The 25,373-nt window shown below is 41.8% G+C and overlaps 1 protein-coding gene across 2 annotated transcripts in view; it reads left to right on the forward strand.

The window, feature by feature from the left end:
- The first annotated feature begins 2,083 nt into the window (after positions 1-2,083).
- Positions 2,084-25,373, forward strand: part of ALCAM (activated leukocyte cell adhesion molecule) — a 117,776-nt gene continuing 94,486 nt past the window's right edge. Inside the window, exon 1 of one of the 2 annotated variants that reach the window (XM_027648714.1) lies at positions 2,084-2,458. In XM_027648714.1, the coding sequence (XP_027504515.1) occupies positions 2,356-2,458 (103 nt within the window). In that variant the 5' untranslated portion in view covers positions 2,084-2,355. The remainder of the gene's footprint in view (positions 2,459-25,373) is intronic. The other variant, XM_027648715.1, reaches the window with a different exon arrangement.

The raw sequence follows: 25,373 nt of genomic DNA on the forward strand, positions 1-25,373 counted from the left end.
ATTTGCAATATTCACAAAGACTTCCTTATCCCCACTCCCACTGAGAGAAAACATATACTATTCATTATGTTGATGCAAATGAGGCAGCAGTTAATCATCTGCTTTAAAACAAGGTGCTCGGGCATTATTTAATTTCCTAAACCAGCAAGCCATGTGCTTGTATTTATACAAATTGATCTTGCCATTGGCATGTTAAAAAAATCCAACCGTATACTAAATGCAGAGTGAATTCTGGCCTGTAAGCCTTTTCTGTATTTATTTGCACTCAGATCATTTTTAGAGTTGGCCTTTTCTGTCTTTTTTTCCCAGCCACAATCCTACCAGCTTCAACAGGCCTTGTCCATATCACTGAAGAAGGTAGGATTAGGCCCTTAACTTGTAATGGAGCCCAAGCTGTTGCAAAACCAGCACATACTATTAAAAGCACTAGAAATGAAAAAAAATATAGCAGGAATACAACTTTGAACTGTGTTAGATGGCCATCTCAATGTCATTCTATAGAAAGCCTCTCTCAAGATTTTGAGTGGGTCTCCAGGTTTGACAGCAATAAAAATATTAAATATCCATACTAATGAGTACCATACCGCTTTAAAACATGCAAGAAAAAAAAGCAATGAATGGGAAATACTAATTGGCTTCAACAGGAAAAGAAAAAGACTATTGATCTTAAAAGTAATATTTTTTTGGAATCTGCTTGGTAATATGCCCATTGAGAGAAATCTTCTGAGAAAACAAAGGATGACAGAGCTCTGCTGAGCAGCAAGCCTAGAAAGTAAAATATTTTTAAAACTGATTGTATAGTGTGCCTTACACAATAAGAAAGATAATAATAATGTGGAAGAACAGAAGGACTTTTTGAAGTAAAGACAACACTTCAGACTTAAAGTTCTAAAAGTGAAATATGCTTACTCCACTTTACAGAAAACAAGCATGATACTCAAATATAACAAGGTGTGTTATTCTAAACCTACTCTGCGTCACAGTAATGGTTAAGTATTCTTAGTTGCTAGCCATCATGAAAATTGTTTTGAGAATAGTAAATATATTTGCACGACACGCTGGTTAAGTTTGTCTTTGATTTCTGGGACTTTTGGGGAAGTTCCCGTCCAAGAATTCAAATTATCACATGGTGAAGTGAGATAAAGCACTTGACACTTTGGATTTCACTACTAGAAAGTCCCTCTAGAGACCACACGATGTGCATTATTCATATTTTCAGATTTTGGACATCAGTCTTACTTCACATGACAGCGTGGGCTACATGTTGATCACGCTGTACTGCTAGCTCAGAAACTTGCTGTGTGACTTCAGGGTGCTTACTTCCCTCTCTGTGAAACAACACTGCTTACTCAGACCGAAACAGGAGGAGAATAGAGTACTGTGCATGAAAGCGCTGCTTCTGGATTACATTACTTTGACGAGGAATCTTTTTGACCTTTAGGGCAGCCGACTTCCACAAGTGACAAAGGATCCCTCCTTCAACCTGCAGCGCATTTCTTCATGCAACTAAGCGTTGTGAGCTCCCTTCCCTTTACTCAACCCTCTGCTATATTAATTAAATCAGATTAAACTGATCGCTATCTTTTTTTGCTTCCCTTTTTTTTTTTTTTTCATTTTGGTTATGAGGAGGACCCATCACGTTTCTAATAGACACAGCAGAACGGGCACTGCCATTATTATAACATTTTTTAGTTCTGGATTTGAAGTACTGGCATCCAACACGCACCCTGAGCACAGCACCAGAAAACAGACCACGCAAGGCAAAGGAAGGGTAGGTGAAGGGGGGGTCGGGTTGCCCCTTCGCCGAGGCCCCCCGGCTTTCACGACGCCGCTCTTCGCCCAAGGGGCCGCGCTGACAGCGGCGCATCCCGCGGTGGGGCGAGGGACACATCCCGGCAGCACGGAGGGCACATCCCCGCAGGTACCAGCGGCTGCAACCCCGCAGGGCGGCGGACCGGGGCTGCCCGGGGGGCTCCCGCACCCCGCCCGTGTGCCGGGACGGCGGGGGGCGGGGAAAGGGGGGGCCGGGCCAGCGCCGCCGCCGCTGCCGCCCGGCTCCGCCTCTCCCGCCGCAGCGCTCAGTCCTGGAGCGCCGCTCGGCTGCCAGAAGGAAGCCGCCACCTGCTCCGGTGCGGAGTCGCTCCTCGCTGCGCGCCGAGAGGGAGAGCAGCCGCCCCGCCGCCCGCGCCCGGGAAGTTACCGCTCCTCCCGCCGCCGGGGGAAAGCCGCCACCGCCGCTTCCCGGCCTCGCAGGGGGAGAAGTCGCCGCCCCGCTCCGCTGCGAGAGGGAAGAGCCCCCGCGGGCGCGCCGCCCCGCTCCGCCGCTGCCTCCCGGTCCCGCCGCGGGCAGGCGGGATGATGGAGCCCCCCGCCGCCGCCGCCTGCGCCTCCTGCCGCCGCCGCCCGCTGCCGCCGCCCCTGCTCTGCCTCCTGCTCGCCGCTCTCTGCCTGCCGCCAGGTGAGCGCCGGACCGCCCGCCTGCGGGAACCGGGAAGGGGCGGCCGCGCCGTCCCGGCCGCGCGTAACTTGTCGGAGGGGAGGCCGGGGCGCAGGTGGCGATGCCCGCCCGCCGCTCGCTGCCGCCCGCGGGGCCGCCCGCCCTTCTCCGCAGCGCCCCGACACCCACCGCGGGGTCCCTGCGCGGCCCCGCGCCGGGGGTCGCTCCTGCCCGGCGGTGCCCGTCGCATCCCGCTCCGCCTCGGAGGGGATCGGTCCCCTCTTGCCCTCGGGGAAGGCGGCCGAGGGCGGCCGGTCGGTGCCGTCTCTCCGGCGGGAGAGGCAGGAGCTGCCCCAGTGGTGAAGGGGGACCGAGGGGCGGCGGGAGGTGGCTGTCTCACCTTTCCCCGTGGGAAGCGGCGGTGGGGTTCCTCCGGGGCGTTGTCACCGGGCACCGGGCGAGCAGGGGCGGCGGGCGCTGCCCCCCGCGGGAGGGGGAACCGAGCCTCGGCGCCGCGCCAGTTTCACTTCCAGGCACAGCGAGCCGCCTCCAACTTTTAGGCGGTTCAGCCTCTTATGCCCTCCTCGCCTTCTTTGCCGCCCGTGGCCGTGCCCGGCTGCCCGGGGGCCGGCAGCTCCCGCCGCCTTCGCTTTACCGGGGGCACCCGGGGATTGCGGTGGGCGCGGTGCCCGCGGGCAGCGGGTGCGGCCGGAGCAGCCCCGCAGCCGGGCTCCCCCTCCCAGCCGGGCTCCCCCTCCCAGCGGGCAACCGGCTGGGACAGCGCTGCGAGGCTGAGGCTTTGCTCCCGCGGGTCGGGTTCGCGCGGGCAACTTCTCTTTCCCTCCCCGCTCCGTAAAAAGCGCTCTCGAGGCGTTAGGGAGCTAGGAAGGCGCAGAAAGTGCTAAATACCCTAATTGTTCTGGGAATATTTTGGCCATGAGGTGCTTGTAGGCTTTGTTTTGTAAATATTGAGCGTGAAAGTGAAGTCTGAGGGAAAAGCTGTGAAGTGAGTTCTGCATTCAGCGTGGAGACCGTCTCATTATTCTTGTAGAAAGAGCGTCAGCCTGTGGTAAAATTTTGTATTGCTTTAAGAAATGGCTTTGCCTCTATGCGCCTGCCTTTGCAACAGCGGAGGGTTTGCAGAAGTGTTGGAGTTGGTGGTTTTTCATTCCTGGCCCCTACCTGGTTGTTACGTGCTCTCCAGTTAACCATTTACGGGCAGCATGTTCTCATCGACACGAAAGATAAGAACAGACCTTTTTCGCTAGGTGTATTCATGTTTGGTTTTTACAAGCTCTAAGAAGGAAACGAACTACAGCAATAAAATAAGGCTTTTGAATCTGTAATTTCAATTAGAATAGTAAAAAAGCCCCGAACAGAATCAAAAGCAATATTGGAACCTAAGCAGTATGTCAGTCTGTGCTGGTAGGCTTTTGCTTTGTCGAATACAGTGTATAATTACTGTGGGATATAATAAATATCAGTCTCAGTGGCACAGCTTACAAAGAATAATGGTTGCTGTGATGTAGAGGAAGTCTTCAGGAAAGATTGTCCATTTTATGAAATCTTAAAGGCTTGTGGAGTATCCGGAGGGATAAGCACCTCAGCTTCTTAACTAGCAAGACTTGGACCCTGTGGAGAGATTTATTCCAGTAAATACAAAACAGTCTTGCTGATTGTGTGGCTGTCTACATTTTCCCGTTGAAGAAAATGTGAAACCATAAAATGCATTATCTCAAGGGTTGTGTTGAAGGGTTGTATTAAAAGATGGGACTTGTCCAGCTAAATAGGTTGGCAGCAAAACCATTTAGCTTGTTCTTTCTGTTCTTCCTTCGTTCCTTGCTCCCTCAAGGAGAAGCTCAGGCTAACTGTAAGCAAATACATATGGGTAGAAACCAGCCCCACCTCAACTTAGAAACTTTCCCTGCAGTACTGAAAATGCCTGGAAAGTCCAATAGTAGATTTAAGCCTCTAGTTCTCTGTTTATTCTGAGGAATATAAAAGATACGTAAATATAAAAACACCTATAAAAAGGTCTTGATGTTATTGTAGTTTTCCCATTTCTTTCTCCTTGCTATCTCAGCTATTTTAGATGATAGCTAGTTTGCTGTCATCTACAAAAAATTCTGGATGTATTACTCTATCATGGTGGTTGGCTTTTGGGAGTTCCATTTGAGGTTTGGATATGGAAAGCAATAGATAAGCTATTAAAAATATATTAAAATTTTATGTGTCTCGGGTGTAAATATCTCCAGCAATATTCAATCTGGACTGGGGTTCCTTATAATAAAATTTGAGTTTGTTTCATCACAGAATTATCAGCCTAGAAAGAAAGGTACTTATCTTAAAAAAAAAAAATAAAAAAGTCCACATTTAGTACTAGGAAACTAACTCTAGGTCAGACTAAGTGAGAAGACCAATTACATATAATCTCATATTTTTCTAGAGGAAATGGCTGTATGTGAAAAGAAAGTGAACTCTTAATCAGGAGCTAATGATGACCTTTGTAGAGCTTCCCCCTCCCCCTGCTTTCTGTTGAATTATGAACAATGAAGCTCAGAGTCTCTCATACTATAGTTTATTACTAGACTTGCTACACAGTGCTGTATTGCATAAGGGTAGTGAGACTGAAATGTGTAATCTTATTCACGTGACACTCGCTGTATTCTCACTCCTGATGACGTTTTTTCCCTGGTATATCTGGTGTGACTTTGAGCTAGAGAAACTGGATTTCTGTATTAGGATCTGAAGTTCACATGGGTTTTCTGAAACTGAAGTCAGGAAACATCTGCACCATGTGTATGTTTAGGTATGCCATGTGTCTGTGGTCTAGTACAAAGGTAGCAAAGCCAGACTCATTAAGTGAGTTACAAATTATTAAATCAGTTGCTTTGGGAAGTGTTTGATATGTTAGTATTTTTTTCTTTTGGTAGAGAAGTCTTCCAACATAAACTATTTTTTTTGTACTCTCTCCTCCTCTGTTGAGTTTCTAGCACTCAGAAAGCAGAGGGCAACAACAGAAATTATCCAGGTCTGTAAATCCCTGAAATATCAGCCCAGTAATTTTTATGGAAGAAAATACATGTTGTTATGTTCAAGAAATAAATAGGTCTGTTGCAAGTCATGTTTAATTCCAAGATTTTCACTTTTCAACCTTTATAAGAGTGATGCCCTTCCTTACATTACCATCCATTCTCCTTCCTGAAAGTGACCTAGAATGTTAATATGTAATCCCAGAGTAAAATAGCTTCATCTTTCTTTGTAGAAGTTAAGCTATTTTTTTGATGTAGAAACAGGGGGAACAGAATCTCTAAATATTTACGCAAGATGACACATAAAGGGGAAAATAAAGAAAATAGCATTAAGTGGTTTGCATAATGGAAATTAGATCTGTGTAATCTGGATAAAACTGTCTTCTGTATTTTCTTGAAAAAATACTACTTCTGTAGCATGTGGTTGATAGTCTTAAACTATAAGAGTGCTCATTGCAGATTTCTATGACGTCATATCTGATTTCATATGAGGTCCTTCTGCACCATATATAAACAAACATTGCTGTAGCAGCAATAGCTTTAATGTGTTGGCTGGTCATACCACATCGCACCACCATGGGCTTTTCTTAGGTTCCTACCACAGGACTTTCTGGAGAGTTTTTTTGTTTTTTTTTTTCGAAGTGGTTTTGGACTACTTGAGTGAAACAAAAGCAGATCACTGAATAGGAAACCAACTACAGAGGAGCCAGACCTGTCTGTGTATACTTGGAAATCACAGAAATCACAAAATATTCTGAGTTGGAAGGGACCCACGAGGGTCATCGAGTTCAACTTTTAAGTGAATGGCCCGTACCGGGATTGATCCTGCTCTAACCCACTGAGCCAATTTAGCATCAATACTTTGAGATACAGCATTACTTGAGAGACTGAATGTGCTTATTTTGTAGGGGCTGTCATTTGTAATTGGATCTCCTAACACTGGATGATCAATATTCTGTTTCCCCTTGTTGTGACCTGCACTACATGATGATCACAGATAAACTGGCTCAAGGTCTGGTCTGCAGTGCTTGTTCCACTGCTGCTTCACACATGGGAGGTTTGTGGGTTTTTAAATACCATGCTGATTGTGGAAGCTCTTTTTTTTTTCACATCACTAATAGTATGGTTTCTTAGTATGGTCTTATTTAGTTCTGCCTGCTCTGATACAGGGCTCGACTTTATGTATTGGCTTTTGAGAGATATGATTTTTGTCTAAAAACCACACTTTTCAGACTCTCTCTTCAGTGCTACTCAAAGTTCTTCTGAGTTGACTGTGTATAGCTTTTTCCTCTGGTAATACAGTCAGTTTTTATTAGAAAATGCATGTAAACTGCAAGGCCACATTTGTAAAAGAAATGAGGACCTGTTGCAATATGCTAATTTTTCTCAAGTTCCTCTACCTTCGAAAAAAATAGTTACGCTTCCATGCACTGATGCTCAAATGAGAGACTCTTAAAGAACTGTAAATGCTGTAGGGTGATAATTAGAATTGACTCAAGTAGAACGTGATTTTTCCAGGAAAAACTGAATATTAACAGCTCCCCTCGATTTGAAATTGTTGACTGTTATCTTCCCAGAAGACAAGGCTTTGACCTCCATGTTCTTTATCTTGGTATATTTTCTTTAATGGGAACAGGAAGAATATTAAAGGAGGCTGTACATTTCTGCCTCTAATATGTTTGAAAATGAATCTCATCATTTAGAGAGGAGATTGCAGTACACCTATTATTCTGACAGTCCAGTATTCTGGCAGTATCAGATCAAGTTTCTTCCTTTTTTCTTCTCTGGTTTTGTTTTTTCCCCCCCTAGTGGGTTTTACTGAGGATAGTTTGAATTGCAACTGGCCTTACAAGAGTGGATGTTAATCTACTGCTCCAAAGTGGTGACTCTTTTGAGGAAGATCTGCCTAGCTTAAGATCAAGTTGCATTTGTTATCATGTATATAAGTCTCCAGTAACACAAATAAATATTTACTTACTAGAACAACTGCTTCTTTTATTGAACTGGTATATTTATTGTTGATAAGAAATGCCTCTTTTGCGAGGTAAAAAAAAAAAGGGAGAAAGTGATAAAACAGTGGAGAGAGCAAGACAGAGTGCCTTCAGCTTCAGGGTATGATTTTTAGAGGTTATCAGGGGTTAGAACAGTTCTGTAACATTTGGTTAGGAAGCATTTGAAGTGCTTTCAATAGCAATGGAAATATTACGCTTTTGCCTTGATAAGAAGCAAAAAGTGCATTCGGTGATTTAATGAGTGTTTCAGCAGTCTGTTTTCAGTTAGGTTATACTCTGTATAGTTAACCCCTGTTGTGAAGAAAAACTTCAAATGCTTGAACTGCATTCATGAATTGTGTTTTGTGCTGTGGTAGCACCATCTGTAGTCCCTCCTGGCGTTGTTAATCATGGATTTTGGTCACAGCAATTTTGGACCTGAGGGAAAACTCTCAAATAGCAACCAAGGATAGCAGAAGTCCCCGGGGCTGGAGCCCTGGCAGGCGGTCACATTTTGGCATGTGTCAGGAGCTCTGTGTGGCGGCTGTCCCTTCCCTCAGCTATCTCTTGCATACAGTGTACCTGGTGGGTGTGTCCCAGCTGTCCAGGCTGGAAGGTGTTGAGCTTTTAACAGAACCATAGCTGGCATCTTGTAAACTTTGAAGAGATATTGGCAGCTAATTCAATAGAGGGAGCTCCGCTACCTTACTGTTAGAAGCAGCGTGTCTCAGCTTTTCCCAAACCTCTGGCTTCAGCTTGGAAGTTATATTAAGTCTTTCTTTCTTCACAGTGTTCTGTAGTGCCAGGCTTTGTCTCTGAAAGCATCTTAGTTTTATCACAGGCTTCCTGTTGTATGAAGGAGAAGGAAGGATGAATCTGAATCACAGAGTAGGCAAACCGCATAAGATGACTCAATTAGAGATACTTCTCTTTTGCTGCAAGGCTTTGTGTGTGTTTTAGGTGGATACACTACAGAATCAGGTTTTTAAGTGATGTTTCCGTGTCTGAGTAGGGGGGTGGGGGAGCAGGGAAATTGATGGAGAAGCTCAAAAAGAATTAGAATAAAAAGAGGGTATTTCCAGGCATGGAATCAGGCAAGAGCGGTGTGGCATGAAATAGGGTACAAACAGGGTAAGGGAACGATTGACCTAGACTGATTGTTGTAGTGAGAAAAAGCTAGAACACTTCCAGTAACATGTATTAGGTAGAACCTTTATTTAACAAAATCTGTTTTTTCAATAAGTTCTTCTAGGATTTTTTTAAAGGAAAACTGGAATATGTATGCCATTCTGTAAACAAGGTCATTGGGAAAGAAGTCAGCTTAGATGTGCGCTAAATGTCTCTAAATACAGAAATAGGTACATACAGAAAGCAGATAACTGCTCTGCAAACTTATGACTTTGTTTTCTTGAATCCTTTCCTTTTTAAAATATTATTTATTAGATGATTTTTAAACTAATTATGAAGTCCCATTTAAAGGCCACCACTTCTAAAAAAAAATCCTTTAGGTCCAGTCGCCTTCAAGTAAACTTGTAATGAACTCAACATTATTCTTCAAGCAGATGAATTCTGCACAAGTGCCCTTTATCATTTAACTTTCTGCAGAAATTACATTTTTTTATCCAATTTTCTCCAATTTAACTCAAGAAAATAACCATAAATATTGGAGAACAAAATAGATGTAGCTTGTTTACAGCTCGATTTAAGTGTGGTATTTTATACAACTGACTTATATTGGGGTTTGGTTGTTTTGGAGTTTTTTTATGTGAGTTTTTGGGTGGTTTGGGCTTTGGTATTGTTCTTGGTTTATTTTAGAAAATGGAACAACTATTTTTTCAAGAACTCATTGTTGAGTTGAGTGAGTTTATCATGCTAGCCAGGAAGAATTGAGAAGGCTTATGTTTTAGAGAGTTAATAGAGTTCATCTGAAGAGTGGAATAGTAAATGTTCACCTAAGTGTCTGTAACTGGGTAGTCTACAGAGAATGCCGGGGTTGAACTGGGCTTAAAAATGGACAGTTAAATGCAAGTATGATCTTGATGTTATTTGTGAGATGTGGTTCTTGAATTGCAATTTCTGAATTACTTTGCTGTTGATTAGATATCTAGAGTATTAATCTCTGTATTGTTCCCTTTTGGCACAGAATTTTGTAGAAACGAGCATCTGTTTAGCAAAGCAAGTTTTGTGACTCGTCCAGATAAAATCATGTGTGTTTGTTGGCTTGTTCTAGTTATTTTAGAGAGCAGAGATGACTTAACAGCCTTTACCTACAAAGCCATACATGGAACAGAAAAAGGACAGAGAATGGAATATTGAGGCAAGGTTTGAGGAATTTCAGTGTAGCCATGCAACTTCAGAAGAGAGACGGATGCTGAATCAATTCCTTCCTTCTTGATACAGCATATGAAATGCTTGCATATGGAGAAGATGATAGGGTAAATGTTATCTTAAAATTCACACAGTAACATACCATTATGGGATTTGCTTTCTAAAATTGGGGAAGCTGAACTTTTCTGACACTGCTAGCAAAATAGTTCGCTGACAACTGGTGATATATATCCAGAAAACATTTGCATTGTACACTTGACAGCTTTAAAGGTTAGCAAGGGGATAATTTTTCCAACTTTAATTCATGACTGAGATTTTTGTCAAGTGTTTTTAATATTACTCCTCAGTTTTCAAACTTCTCTGCAACTTATTGCTAATCTTGAACCTTACTTACATACAGAAGCAATAAGGAAGTCAGTGTTATGAATGTCCCACCAGCTTCCAGTTTATATGAGTGAATTATGTTTTTTACTGTTTCTGCACAGACAAGAACTTAGTAATGCAAAGTTTTATGGTTAATAAAGTAGTTCTAGTAATTATGGTTAGTAAAGCAGTTCTGCCACAATATATTTTATTGTGTTAAATATTTAGTGTTAGGTAGAAAATATTTTACTCCAGTAGTTTAGCTCTTGACATGCATTCTGTAATAAGACTTTTGGAGGGGTAACTTTTCATAGTTCAGTTTGACCTTGCTCGTCACGCTGCTGTTGAATGATGCAATATGTTCTGTGTTAGCTTTGAAGTTTAAGTCCTTTACTCTAAAGGTTTAACCCCAGTTAATGTAGGATGCCCCACAGCAGCAGATTCCTAAGTGTCTACGTGAATCTCTGATATCAGAGTGGGGCTTCTGAAAGTTCACCTGCAGGCTTGGTAAGGGTCAGGTTCTGGTATTTCATCCAGACTCAGTTGTGTCTGCAGGTCATTTCTTGTCATTGCTTATCACTTTCTTAAGTATTCTGCAGTGTTAAATCCAAAACTTCTGCACAGTTTCTGGGGGCAGCAGGAGGAGTCTAAAACTTCTGAGATAGGAAGAAATTCTTTACAGAGAGGGTTATCAGGCATTGGAATGGCCTACCCAGAGAGGTGGTGGATTCACCATCCCTGGAGGTTTTTAAAAAGAGATTGGATGTGGCCCTTAGTGCCATGATATAGTAATTGGAGTTGGATCAGAGGTTGGACTTGATGATCTTGGAGGTCTTTTCCAACCCAATCTATTCTATGATTCTATGAAATAAGTGGAATGTTGCAAAGATGAGTACCATGGATGTAAATGCAGGTTAACCATTTTTTAGTAGATTAATGGAATTTTTTGGCATCTTTTATGCATCTTAACATAGTGTATGCCTGCTCTGTAAGAAAGTTCTTCCCTTATCCCAAATGAGCCTTAAGCCCTTGATGTCTGCAGGCACAAGGAAGACAGACTTTCTGGCCTGTGTATCAAAATGCTGGTGTATCAGAGGGCTGTAAGAGATGTATTGTGTCTGCCTGAGAGCCAAAGGCTAGAAGCAGGGGAAACAAGAACTGTGGTTTTTTGAGGCTCTTGTTGTGGAAGTGAGAATGTAGCTGGGTGTTGGGGCGTACTGGCAGTGTTAGGCTCTGCAGAGCCTGGGGACTTGGTGTGCTGCTGCAGCCACCATGGCAGCACACCTTGGAGCAGGCAGCTTTGGAGTTACTCTTGGACAGCATGCAGCTCAAGAGCCAGCAGGCAGAAACTCTCTGTAATGGTGGTCACCTATAAGTCCATGGTGGCTGTTTCATTTCCACTACGTGAGAGGGGAAGGGTCTGTATTCCTCCTAAGCAAGAGAACTTCCTACCTTTTGCTGGGGTTATGCTTACTCTCTGAACTGCTGCAGAGAGGTATTTATTTACTTACTTTAGGAGCATCCCATTGTTCCTTCTGCTCTCAGTGGTACACAACACTCTGCGGGTCACTTTTTAATCATTATGTCCATCTGCGCAAGTACAGCAGTGGTAAGGAAGGATGGGCTTCAGCACACCTTGCTTGTGATCTTTGTCTCTCTTTCCATTGTACCAGTGGCACAGGGCACAGAGGAATGAATAACACAGTGCGTTTCTTTAATGAATGCTGAATGGGTGAGTGTGAGCTGCCAGAAGCTTTATCTAGAAAAAAGCAGGGTGTTAGGAGGGGTGATACCTGCACCCGGAGGAGGAGAGGTGGGTGAGTTGTTTCTAGCTGGAATTCTCAGTCCAGTTTTATTAGATGTGGGAGTAGTTTTGAAGACTGAAGTTGATTTTTCAGTCCAAAAGCTTATTAATTTTTCTGGACAGAAGCAGTGCTTTTAAACTGTTTCTCAAAGTGAATTATTCTTGGTTTTACATGTAGTTACTCCTGAGAGCCACATAGAAGCTTCACATTTGGAAGTTTTGAGTGATTGTATATAAAAACCTAGGTCTCTTGGTATGATGGGGTGCGTTCGATATGGATTCTAATTTATAAAAGCTACGTACATAGCTTGTTTTTTGTTGTTGTTTCAGCTGGTTTATAGTCTTCCTGTGAGGTGTCAGCACTGGTAAACAGCAGCGATTGTTCTGAGGAGCTTTCCATGTAACTGTGAAAGAGCAGAGCGCTGAGCGTGCCGGGGACCATTACTCCTTGTGAGGAGGCTGTCTTTGTGCAATAGAGTCAATATCTGTTACTTTTTTGGAAATACCGTACAGTACAGACTTTTCTTCATAACCACAGAAGGAGATTGGTGGTTCATAGCTGCAAGTTTTGTGACAGAGTATGAGAAACTACATAAAACTTGATGGAGCCTTTTAATTAAAAGTGGTAATAGAAGCTTTAAAGGGAATATTGCAATGTATATCTTATTTTGCTAAAGCTTTTCATGAAGTTTGAATTGGATTTAGTTGGCTTTTTTTGTTGTTGGTGGTTTTGGGGGTTTTTTGTTTGTTTGTTTTTGTTTGTTTGGGGGGGTTTTGTCGTTGTTTTGGTGCTTTTCTTTCTTTAAAGCTGAACTGTTACTCTCTTTAGGAAAGGAGGGAAGGATAGCTACTAGAAAACCAGAAGTTTTATTGAGGCTTGCATTAATTCCAGGTGTGAGGTTAAGACCTAAATCTTCCATGTGCTAATAAAATGCTAAGTTCAGCAATGTTCCGCTATCTTCTTCAGCAGCAACTTGAAAGTTAAAAAAACCTCCAGAGTTTCTTTGATTCCCTCTGGTCAAGGAAGACTTGAGGACTGCATGTTGCTTCAGGGTTGTGGGTTTTGTTTGTTTGTGGTTTTTTTTTAATTTAAATATAGTTTAATGAAAGAGGAAGGTGATCAGTGTTCTCTGGAGTAAGTGGCACTGTATGGCAGGGATTTCAAACAGTGGTATTTGTAGACAGAAGGAAGCTGTTGTGAATTGGGACTGATGGTGGCTTGGGAGAACTGCTTCCTTGGACGTGTCAGCACTCCTGGGCTGTTAAGTCAGGGTGGAAGTACCACAGCATGTATTTCATTTAAAAGGATTTGGGTGGTCTAACCTAAACTCTGGTACTCTAGTGGTGAAAAAATTGAGTTTTATGTTTCTTGTGGCATTTGCTTGAGCTATACTTCAAACATAATGAACATGTTATGGCCTCTGGCTGCTTGTTAATACCTCAGTTGCAACTGCAAGGCTACATAATTTTATATGGTCTTCTTCTGCAATGGATTCACATCCTTGGTAGCTTCTATTGCCAACAAGCTGTTCGTGAGTCTGAAATGCTTAATCTTGCTGAAGTTATATTTGCAAAGGTACCAGATGAATTGTATGTTAAAGAGTTCTCCCAGCGTGAGGAGTAGCCAAACTTTACCCTGCAAGGCTTGGAACGGGGAAATTGCCTTATGATCTGAACCTGAACAACATGTGTCCAGGTCAGAAGACTCGGGGAAGTCCAACCTGCACCAGGATTTGCAGCAAGAGTAGCAATTCTGTGAGACAGTATTTCGTCCCTCTATTGCAGGGGGGGACTAGGCTATATTATGACTCTAGAGGCAGCCTGGCAGTGTCAGCCAGCACCACCAGCTACTCCTGCAGCTGAGAAGCATCAGTGTCTGTGTGATTTAGCCCTGGGGCTGAGCCTTTGTGTGGACTTTAACTATGCCTTCTAGGTGGTGTATTTTGTATAGCACCACATGTGATCTCCTCTATTGATGACACACGAGTGGAGGTTGAAAGTTTTGTGAAGTGAGTGAGTCTGAGTTCATCAAATCATAGGAAAGGGAAAAAAATATAAAAATGGAATACCGAAGTTCTTACCCACCAATTTTTATTCTTTTACCATCTGAGATTTAAGAAACAAGGTGTAGATCTCTGGTTTAAAGAAAGCAAAATAACATAATGGAGGAGCTCTTGATTTATAAACAGCATTTAAACATCAAAAGAATATTTGAGAACATTTCAGTCCAATAAAAAAATATATTTTTGCTAGCATATTGTTTGCTAAACTTCACTGTGTCATTTACTGGTATATGTCTCTGTAATATGTAGGCTTTGGAGAGTGAAGACTTTGGAGGTGAGAACAATTAAGGAAACCTTGGGTATTTAGGATTGCAAGAGCAGCACTTTAGATCTTTGACAGGGTATATTAATGTGTATAGTTAAAAATTCAGTTTGCTCCCACTGCTCTGTAAGCAAATATTTATGACTGGAGCATTTATGAAATAGCTGAAAGAGAAGTTTGCTGTCAGTGGTTGGTGGTTGGGCCAAAGATGCAGATCAGCATCTCTGCAGAGAGAAGCATACACGAATAAAAGGTAAAGCGCTTACTTCCACCATGTTAAACCAGGTTTATCCATAAAGCCTATGAAAAAAAAGTCAAAATCATGGAAAGGGGTCTTGGCAACAGAGATGGGGAAGGATGCAGTGTCATTTGGGAAGGCCTGCAGAAGGATGCTGCTGGGACAAGGGGGACAGTCATTGTGGTGGCCAGGAGGAGCTGTAGCTGGTATGTGTGAGGCTTGTCCGGAGAACAGTTGGCTGAACCTGAGGGGAGCCCAGCTTTTGGATCTGGCTTGTCACTTCCTCTGAAGAACTAGTGGGAAGTGGTGTCTTCGGTGGAGAGCCTGGGAGGTGGGGGGAGCAGGCAGGCAGTGGCAGGAGGAAGGAAGCAGAGGGCCCTGGCACAGCCGTGCAGAGCCAGCATGTGCTGCCTCTTCCCCTTACATTGATGGAGGAGGTCAGTTGTCTGCACAGAAAGGGCAGCTGGATTTTGGCTTCTGAGTGAAACAAGTTGCAATGGGACAACAGAAAGCATTCTGGAAAATAGAGGCATTGAGGAGAACCCCTGGTCATAGTATACTGAGAGAGAGGCTTAGAACCAGGTAGAAAAGACACCCCAGGGAGCAGGGGAGAATACAAATTCAAGATAGGCAGTGCCTGCCCTCCCCTGTCTGTATCACCACGTGCTCCCCTGGGTTTGGCAGTCACTCTCCCTCCTCCCTTTCCTTTTACTTGCCATAATTTAGCAGGCTGTCCCCCTCAGTAAAGACCACGTACTGCCACGCCACCATCTCTGTTGTTCCTCTTTTGTCACCCCTACGGTTCAGTGTTATTTCCTGTTTCAGGAAACCACCTCTGCTTTCCCACAGGGATTTCTCAGAGCTGAAGTGTTCTTACCCTGGGCAAATGTAACTTGTGCTCATAGAGTGACCGCCTGGGCTAATGCACCCTTTCTAGGCAGCCTCGTTTCTCCATCTGGAGGTCAGTACAGATAATCTGAAAAGCTGTTCATACTGACAGTCTTTCTGGGGGGAGGAAGAAAAAAACCCTGAATGTTTTCTTCCAGTCCTTGTAAGAGACTTGGTGTATGAGGTAATGTGTCAGGGAAAGGATGTCGTGTACTGAGCATAATCACTGGGTGACCTGGAAGTCAGACTCTGTCCTGTTGGGCCATCAGATGTTCTCGGGGGTGATGTGCACCTTACGCTGGTCATTCAAGATGATCAAGAAGCTCTCATTTCTGGAAAGAAGCAGCCCATGTTCTCACACTGTGTTTTTTACCAATTCTGAAGAAATGACAGATTCTGTAAACTTACAACAGCAGTTTTACTTAGTCACATAATCTAGAAAGTAAGCTAACACACTAGTTTGGGGCCATGATCCAGCATGTGTTTGAACACACAGCTTTGAATCTGAGTATTTAGATTCTTAAGGACCTGATTTTCAGGCTAGAGATCACAGGGCCCATGCAGAGGGGGCACAGGATACAGTAAGCCTTAAGTGATGGTGTAGAGGCTCTTAAGATGCTGAATACTGTCTGTGAGTTGTAGTATCTTTCTGCTCCTTGCAAAGAAGTGGTTTAGGTAGGGAATTGGTCTAGTTCAGTTTTCCTGAGTCTGATGCAAGTTCACCTCTATGGCTGACTTTTTAAGCCTCTGTTTCTAAATTGCACACACATGATTTTTCCATATATAAAATATAATATATGAGAATGGAAATATTTTTTTTTGTGCTTGTCAGCAGGGAATATGCAGCTTACTAAGCTTTCTTGAGTATAATTTTAAATGGAGAAAATGCTTCTATATAAACTGAGATTATCTCATCACAATATTTTTATGATAGTTAATTAAAATGTGAGGAAATCCTTTAGAGCAGATTTACAGTTTTGTGACTTTTATGAGATTTAATATGAGAGATCTATTTTTATAGCTATGCCTTCTTATTAGTTTTGGGATTAGTATATGTTTAAATGCATGGCTATCAAATCCTGTGATGATTACTTGTTTATTTTGCAGTGTAGACTAATTCAGTTATCGTCCCATTCATGTGTTGTTTGTGTCCCACTTTTCAGCAAGATATTGTAGCGTTTTATTGTTATTTCTATTTAAAATAAACTCCCGGAATAGTTTTAATTTCAGCTTGCATTTTTTTAATATTATATTTTAGTGAAGCATATTTTACTAGATTATTGTGAATAATGACAGTTTAGGTTGTTCCAGCTCCTGGACGTCCATTTTCTTTAAACTGGAATATTGTAAAACTTAAGTGAAGGGAAGGATCACCGCAATTAGCTACAAGAGAGTTAAGTAATTAAAAAGTTGTCTTGGCATAAGTGCAATCCTGTAAAATCTTGACTCACTGTGCATAAAACTGTGATGAAGCAAGACCTGTAGAAAGTTTACTGTGAGAAAATGGGTGTTATTAAACACTGCTGTGTGCTCTGTTCTCTTTGCAGTGGACAGGCACGTCAGTGGAATATTGATCTTTAGGCAAAGTGCTTTCCACTTGAACTTGTGTTTAGGCTAAAGAAAGAATTGGAATGAAGATATGAATGGGATATGAATGGACCTAACTATTTTTTTGTCCTACTTTAACCCTGCCTATAATAGCATGACAACATAAATCTTTTAATCACAGGCTCATCTGTCATCTTAAATAACACCTTGGAGTTGTTTGATTGCAGAATTTCCCAGTCTAGGAATAACTAAGGCATGGAAAAGAGTGGTTTGCTGTAAATGTGAAGAAAGTCAGAGTCCATCAGAAGTGAATGTGATGAGGATTCAAAGTCATTCGCCTGGACCTATTTTTGTGAGTGACAATGTGGAGAGACTTGTGCTCTAGGCCAACAGGAGACTACGTAAAGGAATAAAGGATGCTGCTCTTTTCTCCCTGTAGTTTATCAAACACAAGCTTTGGGGTTTTTTGCAAAGATCTAGACAGGAGATCTTTGCCCTAATTATCTTACAGAAATTGCTCAAGAACATAATGTATGTTACTCTGATGCTTCTATAACAGCCCAGGTGCTAGCATGGATGTGCTTACGTGAGCAGACTGCACTCTCGAAAGCAAAGCAAGGGAGAGGAAGGAGGGAGAATTGTTTGTTATGTTGCCAGGAATACACATGCTGATGAGAGCTGTGTTTATATTAGCAGACTATTCAGATACAGCTAATTAATCAGACTTTGTCTACCAAACTATGCCTTGGAGACTATAGTCCTTTTGCAGGTTTTGAAGGAGAAAACAGTGGATGAGTGGAGTCTCATTGTTTATGGTGTTTAATAGAGAGAACGTGTTAAAGGAGCTATGGCTTTTCTTTTTCCATGAGCACATGAAGAAATATGAGAACAGAAGTTAAAACAAGAAGAAAAGAGAAAGGGAAGCAGAAAATCTTTGGGAGAATGAGTGGAAGAAACAAAGGCTAGAGTGTATTTTGTGTGTCTTCTGAGAGAAAAACATTGAAAGGTGGTGGAGAGTTGGATATCTGTCTGTCATCAGAGCTGTGGAAGTAGCATACCTGTTCCCTTTTGGTCCTACCAAAGCTTTGAGTGCTCTCTCTAGTGATGGTGCCAGGAGAAACACAGAATTACAAGATTTTTCTGTGGCACAGATCTTCTTGGGAGACTTTTGAAACAATGACCAGTAATTGTTCCTGACTTGTAGATTCCCTCCCAGAAAAGTAGTAACTTCTGATAACCTTTCATCTCATTTTGTCTCGGGTCATTTACCCAGCAATAACACTAAATACCTTGAGTAGTCCATATAATTTTTTTATGGCAATTTGAGTTCAGCCTTCATTCATAGAGGGAAAGCAGGCAGTGAAACAGATGAACTGTTAAATAAAATACCAGTGTTTCACATACAGGCTTTCATACCGGTGCAGCTGGATGAATACTGAAAAGAAGAATCAGTTATATAGCTGCTGCTTATCAGAAGTTAGCAAATAGTAAATGCAGTTTCATTTTTATAATCAATTACCTAACCCTGGAACTTGTTAGCAAAGGTTAGAAGCTGTAATAATTTTTGTTAAATGCCTGCACATTATCTCAGTGTATTTCTACATGCTGCATTTTAGGGAGATGAGGGAGAAATGTTTCTCTTTCCTGAAGTCTTTTGAACTGGCTTGTGAAAGATGAGGATAAAGCCCTTTGATTTCTAAGCTCAATTTACATTCATCCCACAACAAAGATGATGGTGTGTATTTTCTCATTAGTCAAACACCTTTTTTTTTTTTATTTCACTTGTAAGCACAGATTACTTTCAGCTTTGTGAATTTAAAGAATGTTTACATCCCTGCATGGTTAGTTTAGCCACATCATTGTTCAGAATTTACAGATAAGAGGGATAGTAACAAAGGATAACTCCTCTTTTTTGTTATTTCTATTTTCCTCCAATTTTTCTCAACGAGGATCCAAATTTCCTTGTGTGCAGAAGTTATTTGTTGCTGGTGACCGGCTATGAATGCACTGAGCCATAAAATTGCCAATCTTTCAGTCCTGCTAGCCCATTCAAACCCATATTTGCTGTTCATACAACAGCAACCTTCAGTGTTCTTATTTTGAAGTACCTTCTTATCAAAGATAACTTTGTTCAAATGTTCTAGTATCAGTGTTTGATTTTTGGCTCTCTTCTATGATGGTATTTCTGGGGGCTTCTGCAGGCTTTGCGTCTGGTTTTCTGCTGGATGGCAGCACATCCTGTCAGAGTTGCATACTTCTGCCTTGTTTATTTCAATGAAATATTTAAAACAAAAAGATCTTGTGTGCAATGTAACCCTCAAGTTTTTTTCTTTTTCCTGAAGTTTCTATCTGAAACTGCAGCTATCAGAAATGGTTGGATCATGCTGGTCTGCTAGCCAGATCACCAGAACAGGCATTATTTACCAGTAGGATATTTAATTTTTTTCCTGCTTCTTGGTTATTTTACTTGAGGTAAAATTAATTGTTGGTGAAACTAAAGGTCTTGTACCTCTTTTTTAATGGTAATATTTGTTTATTTTGCCATGAGCATGGTAAACTCTGCTGAAACTGCGTAGTGTTACCTGTTGAGTATTTACTCATTTTTAATACTCTTTAATTAAGAGAAAAATATTCTTGCTCTGTTGATTTTTGTAGTTATTTGTCACAGCTGTTTATTTCTTCTTCAAGGCTAGCTTTCATAGATGAGTTAGTTTCTGAATCACACTGTATCACAGGCCTCCTATTTTCCAAAGAGCATTTCATTGGCATTAGTCAGGCTCTCATTAATTTCATTTGCTGTCTCAGTATGATCTTTTTTTTAAACTGACTTAGTGTTCTGACTACTCTATTTTTAAGTGATAGATACCATCTATTTGAATGTCTCGTCAGTCATTTTAAGTTTGTAGAATTGTCATTTTCTTCTTCCCAGGTCCTCACTGAGAAACTCCACTGCCAGCTGCAGATTGCAGCAGCAGTGAAAATGAAAGCATTTCTAGGTACGCTTGATATCTTTATTTAACCCAGAAATATTTATTTAACTGGAAGCAATGCTAAAAATAGCAACCTCCTGTAGGCCAACTGGCTCCATTGTCACTCAGGTTTCAATATCTGTACTTAGTTGGGCTGTTTTTCTGTTCTCCAGGATCATGCATGTGTTCTCCAGTTGCCCCAACTTCTTGCACAAATTGTGGCAGGGAATCTAGATTGCATAGATGGTTTAGCAAGCTCTGGTGAGCAGGGGATTACAGGGTGAGGCAGATGTCTTCTGGCAGTGGTTTCCTGAGATGCTAAGTGCTGGTTGGGCTATGCAAGGAACCTTGAATGAGCACAGCACTCTGGTGTGGTAAGATGGTAGCTCTGTGTGTGGTGCTATGCTAGGAGTTGATTTATGGATGTTCTGCTCAGCCGCATTGTCAACAAGGCAATTTTCCTTTTAGTTTTGTTGCTGTGTTGTGGAACATCAGCTCAGAGCTGCCTGAGCTATACAAAAGACTTATAAGACTCTTTCTCAAAGTCCTCTGCGGAGAGGAGAAGGATATAAGAGTCAGCTCAGCCCTTAGCTGAGATGAGAGGAGGGGTTTGGATTTTACTGTTTGCCACCGTCACTTTCTCATCTTGGCCAGATGGGGTTGTCCCACTTACAAATGCTGCTGCTGCACTTGAAACAGTGCTGCTGCAGGGTGTCTGGGGGAGCAGTAACTGGCTGACTTGCTTCTGGACAGCTAGAAGACTCAATGGAAGTCATTCCTGACAATGAAATAGTTTAAGTACCCTGAGAAGGACTCTGTTACTGGATGACAGGAGAAATTGGATGGAGGTGAAAAAGCTAAATGAAAGATGAAGGAAAGGGAGGAATGAGGGCTGTTGCAGAATTCTTTTTCATAAATAGATAAATAAATAATCTCTCACTGACATTAAGCAATAAAACCCAGGAATGGTTTCTTTGCTTTCTATTTTATATTTTTCACAGCTTATAAAAATGATATAACTGCACTTCATTTATGTCTATCAATAATTGAGTCTGTAATTAAGGCTTTTATTACCAATAAACTTGTGATTCTGTGTGTACTGGATATTATTAAAGCCCATTTTTCATTATAAATTTTTCCTGGTGATCTGTTACTAAAGTGGGATTTTTTTAATTTTAAAATAAATGACATAAAGCATTTAGTTGGCAATTCGTTTTTTTGAGACTGTGGAGTAGAATACAGCAATACAACAGATAATGATCCAAATGCTGCTATCTTTATTATTTTGTCTCATTAAGGAAATATAGAATTATTTTCTTTGTCAACCGTTAATATAGGTATTGGGGATACTGACTGAATGTGCTTTAAACTCTCTAATGTTACTACATGCCAGTCCTTTGTTTTGCTTTATTCCTCAAAAGCTGTGCAAGTTGAAATGCAAGGCAAGGAAGGAAACTCTAGCAGAGAATTTTCATAAACTGGTGCCTACAGATTAACATGTACTTCTGCAGGTACCTTTTTTCCTTGTGCTTCCAGGAGAAACATTCTACAGAGGGGAAGAATTTAGTGGTATGAGTGGACTCCTGATCACTGTATTTTCATATAGTGTGTGACTTATTTCCTTATAATAAGGAAATAAAGGTACTACTTACAGTTTACTATTAATGTCTGCATTTTTATATTGGAAATACAAGTTAGATAATGTTTTGAATTGGAACTTGATGAAGGAGAGCACACTGTACTGCACAGCAATGGTTTCTGCACCAGCATGATCTGTTTCTTGACATGCTGAACCCTTTTTTCTTCCTACTAAGTGACTTGTTGCTGAAGTTGGACCTGCTGCTTTGAAGACGTTTGTCCTTAAGAGTATATCTGTACTTCAGAGTTTTTGCTCTTTTCCATAGTTTGCGAAAATTGATGCCTGACTTTTTTTTTTTTCTTTTTCACTCCTCCCTTCCTTTTTTCCCCTCTCAATCCCTGACAATCTTGCTGTCATATTCCCCTGTTTCAGTACAGCTCTCATATAGCCTTGCCTCATCAGCCAAGGTAATGAAGAGGCACACCAAGCTGCTCTCAGGATGCACAGTTTCCAGCTAATTGTGTGCTCTTGAATTGTCCTCTTAAGAGAATTATTTCCAAGATGGACTATATGTCCCTTCACATGCGGTTTCAAAAACACCTTTGGGTGTTTGAAGTGCTAAGGCAGCTGTCCAGTACCTTCCCTGGCTTTAATTCATTTACATGCTGTGAAAGTGGAGCATCCTAATTACACCTCATCACTTGGAAGGTCACTTTAGCAGCTCTTCCAATTAAGTTGTCTATATCAGTAAAACAGGATTATTATTTTTTTTTTTCCTCAAATTTTTATTTGACTAAGGCTGAAGTCTCATATCCCTTGGGTAGTTACTGTAAAATGTCAGGAAGTGAAGAAAAATGTGATTTCCTCATGTCATGTACTGTCCTTTCAAAACTCCTTTGATATCAGATTGCAGGGCTTGTTTATTGTACCATTGCTGTCCTTAGTAGAAGTCAGGTCATGTGTAGCTTCTGTCAACTGACATCAAATCACCTGTTCTGCTGAGGTTTTGCTTGCTTACTTTGTCTTAATTTCTTTCACTGATCTTAGAAAGCATTTAGTTTTTTTAGCAGTGTGAGTCTTCACGGTGGAATAACTCATGCAGACATGTCAGTTAAGTTTCACTGTTGCAAATAGCAGGGGTTCTTTGTATTTCTTATTATTAAATGTGCTAAATAAACAAGGAAGTCCCTGAGTATTTCTGATGCTGACGAGCTAATTGTGTTCCATTATGAGGTGACAGCTCTGCTGCTGAGATTGGAGGTGGCAGCTCAGCTGTCGAGATCGCTGTGGCCTGATATCTGCTGTGTGTGTTGTGTATGTAACTTCTTTATTAAAACATTGAACTAGTGAAGTTCTGTACTGGTGTATTTTAAACACAAAATGACTTTAAATTATGCATTTTTACAATTGTGTCTCTGAGTCTGGCATGACAGCTCTCCTCTGGGATTTTTAGTGCTTATAGCAGGAAGCAGAATGGCCTGCTCTAATACATGCAGGAACATGTCTTGGTGGCTGTGAAAGCTTGGTATGTTTGTGTAAGATTGATCGCTATACTTCACTCTTGAGTTTTTGTTTTAGTTTTGCCCTTCAGAAGTTTTACTAGGTTAGTTTTTAAGTGCCAATATAATACCTTAAGTGGGTGTGTTAGATAGTCTTAGGTGCTATGTTCCTTATTGATGTTTGCAACTGGCACTAAATTTTGTTAGGGAAAAAGTATAAAGCTAAGCACAAGGGATCTTTATGAATAATTGTATGCTTTCAAAAGTGTTATGCTTAGCTTAATGCACACTTTAATTCTCCAGAAAGCACCCAAGTGAAAGACACAGTGCAACAAACTTAATCGCTTTCTCTTCTTTACATCTGTCACAGCATCTCAAGTGTTTCTCCTGTTTTTTAATGCCAAAAAAGTGTAAGCAGATCGTGGAGCTATGGAAAAATTGAAAATTATCATATGGGAAGACTTGTGGTAAAAGGAAGAAAGGATAAAATGACAGAAATAAGGAATAAGATGTTTATGCATATACATAAAGTATGGAGAGTAGGAGAAAATACCTTAAAAGAAAGTGCATTCATGAAACTGCTACTCACATAAATGAAAATTTATAGGAAAAAGTATATCTAACTGTTTAAAGGAAATCTGGACCATATAAAACTCTCTTCCATGAGAGTATAATTTATTAAAAGCTTGTATTCAGTAAGGAGTTTGGCTTGTGATAGTGATGGGCTAAATGGAAGGCTGTGCTTAGCTATTTAGTCTTACCCAGGTCTGTTGATAGATTTTTTTTTTTTTTTTTTGGATGATGTAAAGCTAAACTTAGGCTCATGGTGGATCAGCAAATACCATCCATTAAAAGTCTGTAAGAAATTTTTTCCTTACTTTTCTGTTTTAGGTTTAACCCTCAACTTTGAAAGTTCACCAAACTCTAACAGTAAGTTTTTATGGCTACAGGTCAGCTGAGACAGTGAAGTCCTTGAAATTCAATCTTTGGATAAAACTGTAAGGCAGGAGTAAGATGAGTATGTGTGTGTGAAGGAAAGAGATGTATGTATTTTGCTTTTGATTTGGGTACCCCTTCTGAAACAAAATGAGACAATATCTGTATGCTTCCAATGGAAAATCAAAGCATCTTTTTGGGAACCTAGTGCTGCATATTGACCTCTGAACACACGTCATGAAACAAGATTCACACATTTTTATGAGAGAGGGTAAGAATGGATTATTTAAACCACTGCATTAACTAGGCTTGCTTCTGTCATAGCACATAATGCTGGCTCCGCTGTCCATCACTGGGTTTACAGGCAGATTGGATCAGAAGTGCTGATGCACAGACCTGTGCAATGCTGGTTTAAGTAGGGTGAGAAGTATTGAGAGGGCTGGCTTTCTGTGAATCACTGTATTGGTTTTGTGTGGCAAGGTTTTGGTAGCAGTGGGGCTGCAGGGGTGGCTTTTGTAAGAAGATATCAGAAACTTCCTCCATGTCTGATAGAGCAAATTCCAACTGGCTCCAAGATGGACCCACGGAACCATCAGTGATAGTGGTAGCACCTCTTGGATAATGTATTTAAGAAGGTGGAAGAATCTGCACAATGGAGATTGAACAGGAGAAGGGGGTGAGAGGATGTAATAGAAATAGCTCTGTGGACACCAAGGTCAAAGAAGGAGAGGGAGGAGGTGCTCCAGGTACTAGAGCAGAGATTCCCCTGCAGCCCATGGTGAGGCAGGATGTCTGCCTGCAGCCCATGGAGGTCCATGGAGAAGCAGATACCCGTCCGCCTGCAGCCCATGGAGGAGCCCACACCGGAGCAGGTGGATGCCCAAAGAAGGCTGTGAGCCTATGGAAAACCCACACTGGAGCAGGCTTCTGGCAGGCCCTCTGAACCCATGGGGAGAGGAGTCCATGCTGGAGCAGGTCTGCTGGCAGGACTTGTGACCCCTCAGGGGACCTATGCTGGAGCAGTCTGTTCCTGAAGGACTGGACATCATGGGAGGGACCTTCCATGCTGGAGCAGTTTGTGAAGAACCTGTGAAGGTCTCGCATTGGAGAAGTTCATGGAGGACTGCCTCCTGTGTGAGGGATCCCATGGTGGAGCAGGGGAATATTGTGAGGAATCTTCCCCTGAGGAGGAAGGAGCAGCAGAAACGTGTGATTAACAGATTGCAGCCCCTGTTCCACATCCCCCTGCACCACAGTGGGGCAGGAGGCAGAGAATTCAGGAGTAAAGTTAAGGCAAGAAAAAAGGGAGGGGTGGGGGAAAGGCGTTTTAAGATTTGGTCTTATTTTCTTATTATCCTACTCTTATTTGATTGGCAATAAATTAGATTAATTTTCCTCAAGTGAAGTCTGTTTTGCCCACGATGGTAACTGGTGAG

The sequence above is a fragment of the Corapipo altera genome, unplaced genomic scaffold, assembly GCF_003945725.1.
Source record: "Corapipo altera isolate COAL_440 unplaced genomic scaffold, ASM394572v1 58, whole genome shotgun sequence".
NCBI classification, from domain to species: Eukaryota; Metazoa; Chordata; class Aves; order Passeriformes; family Pipridae; genus Corapipo; species Corapipo altera.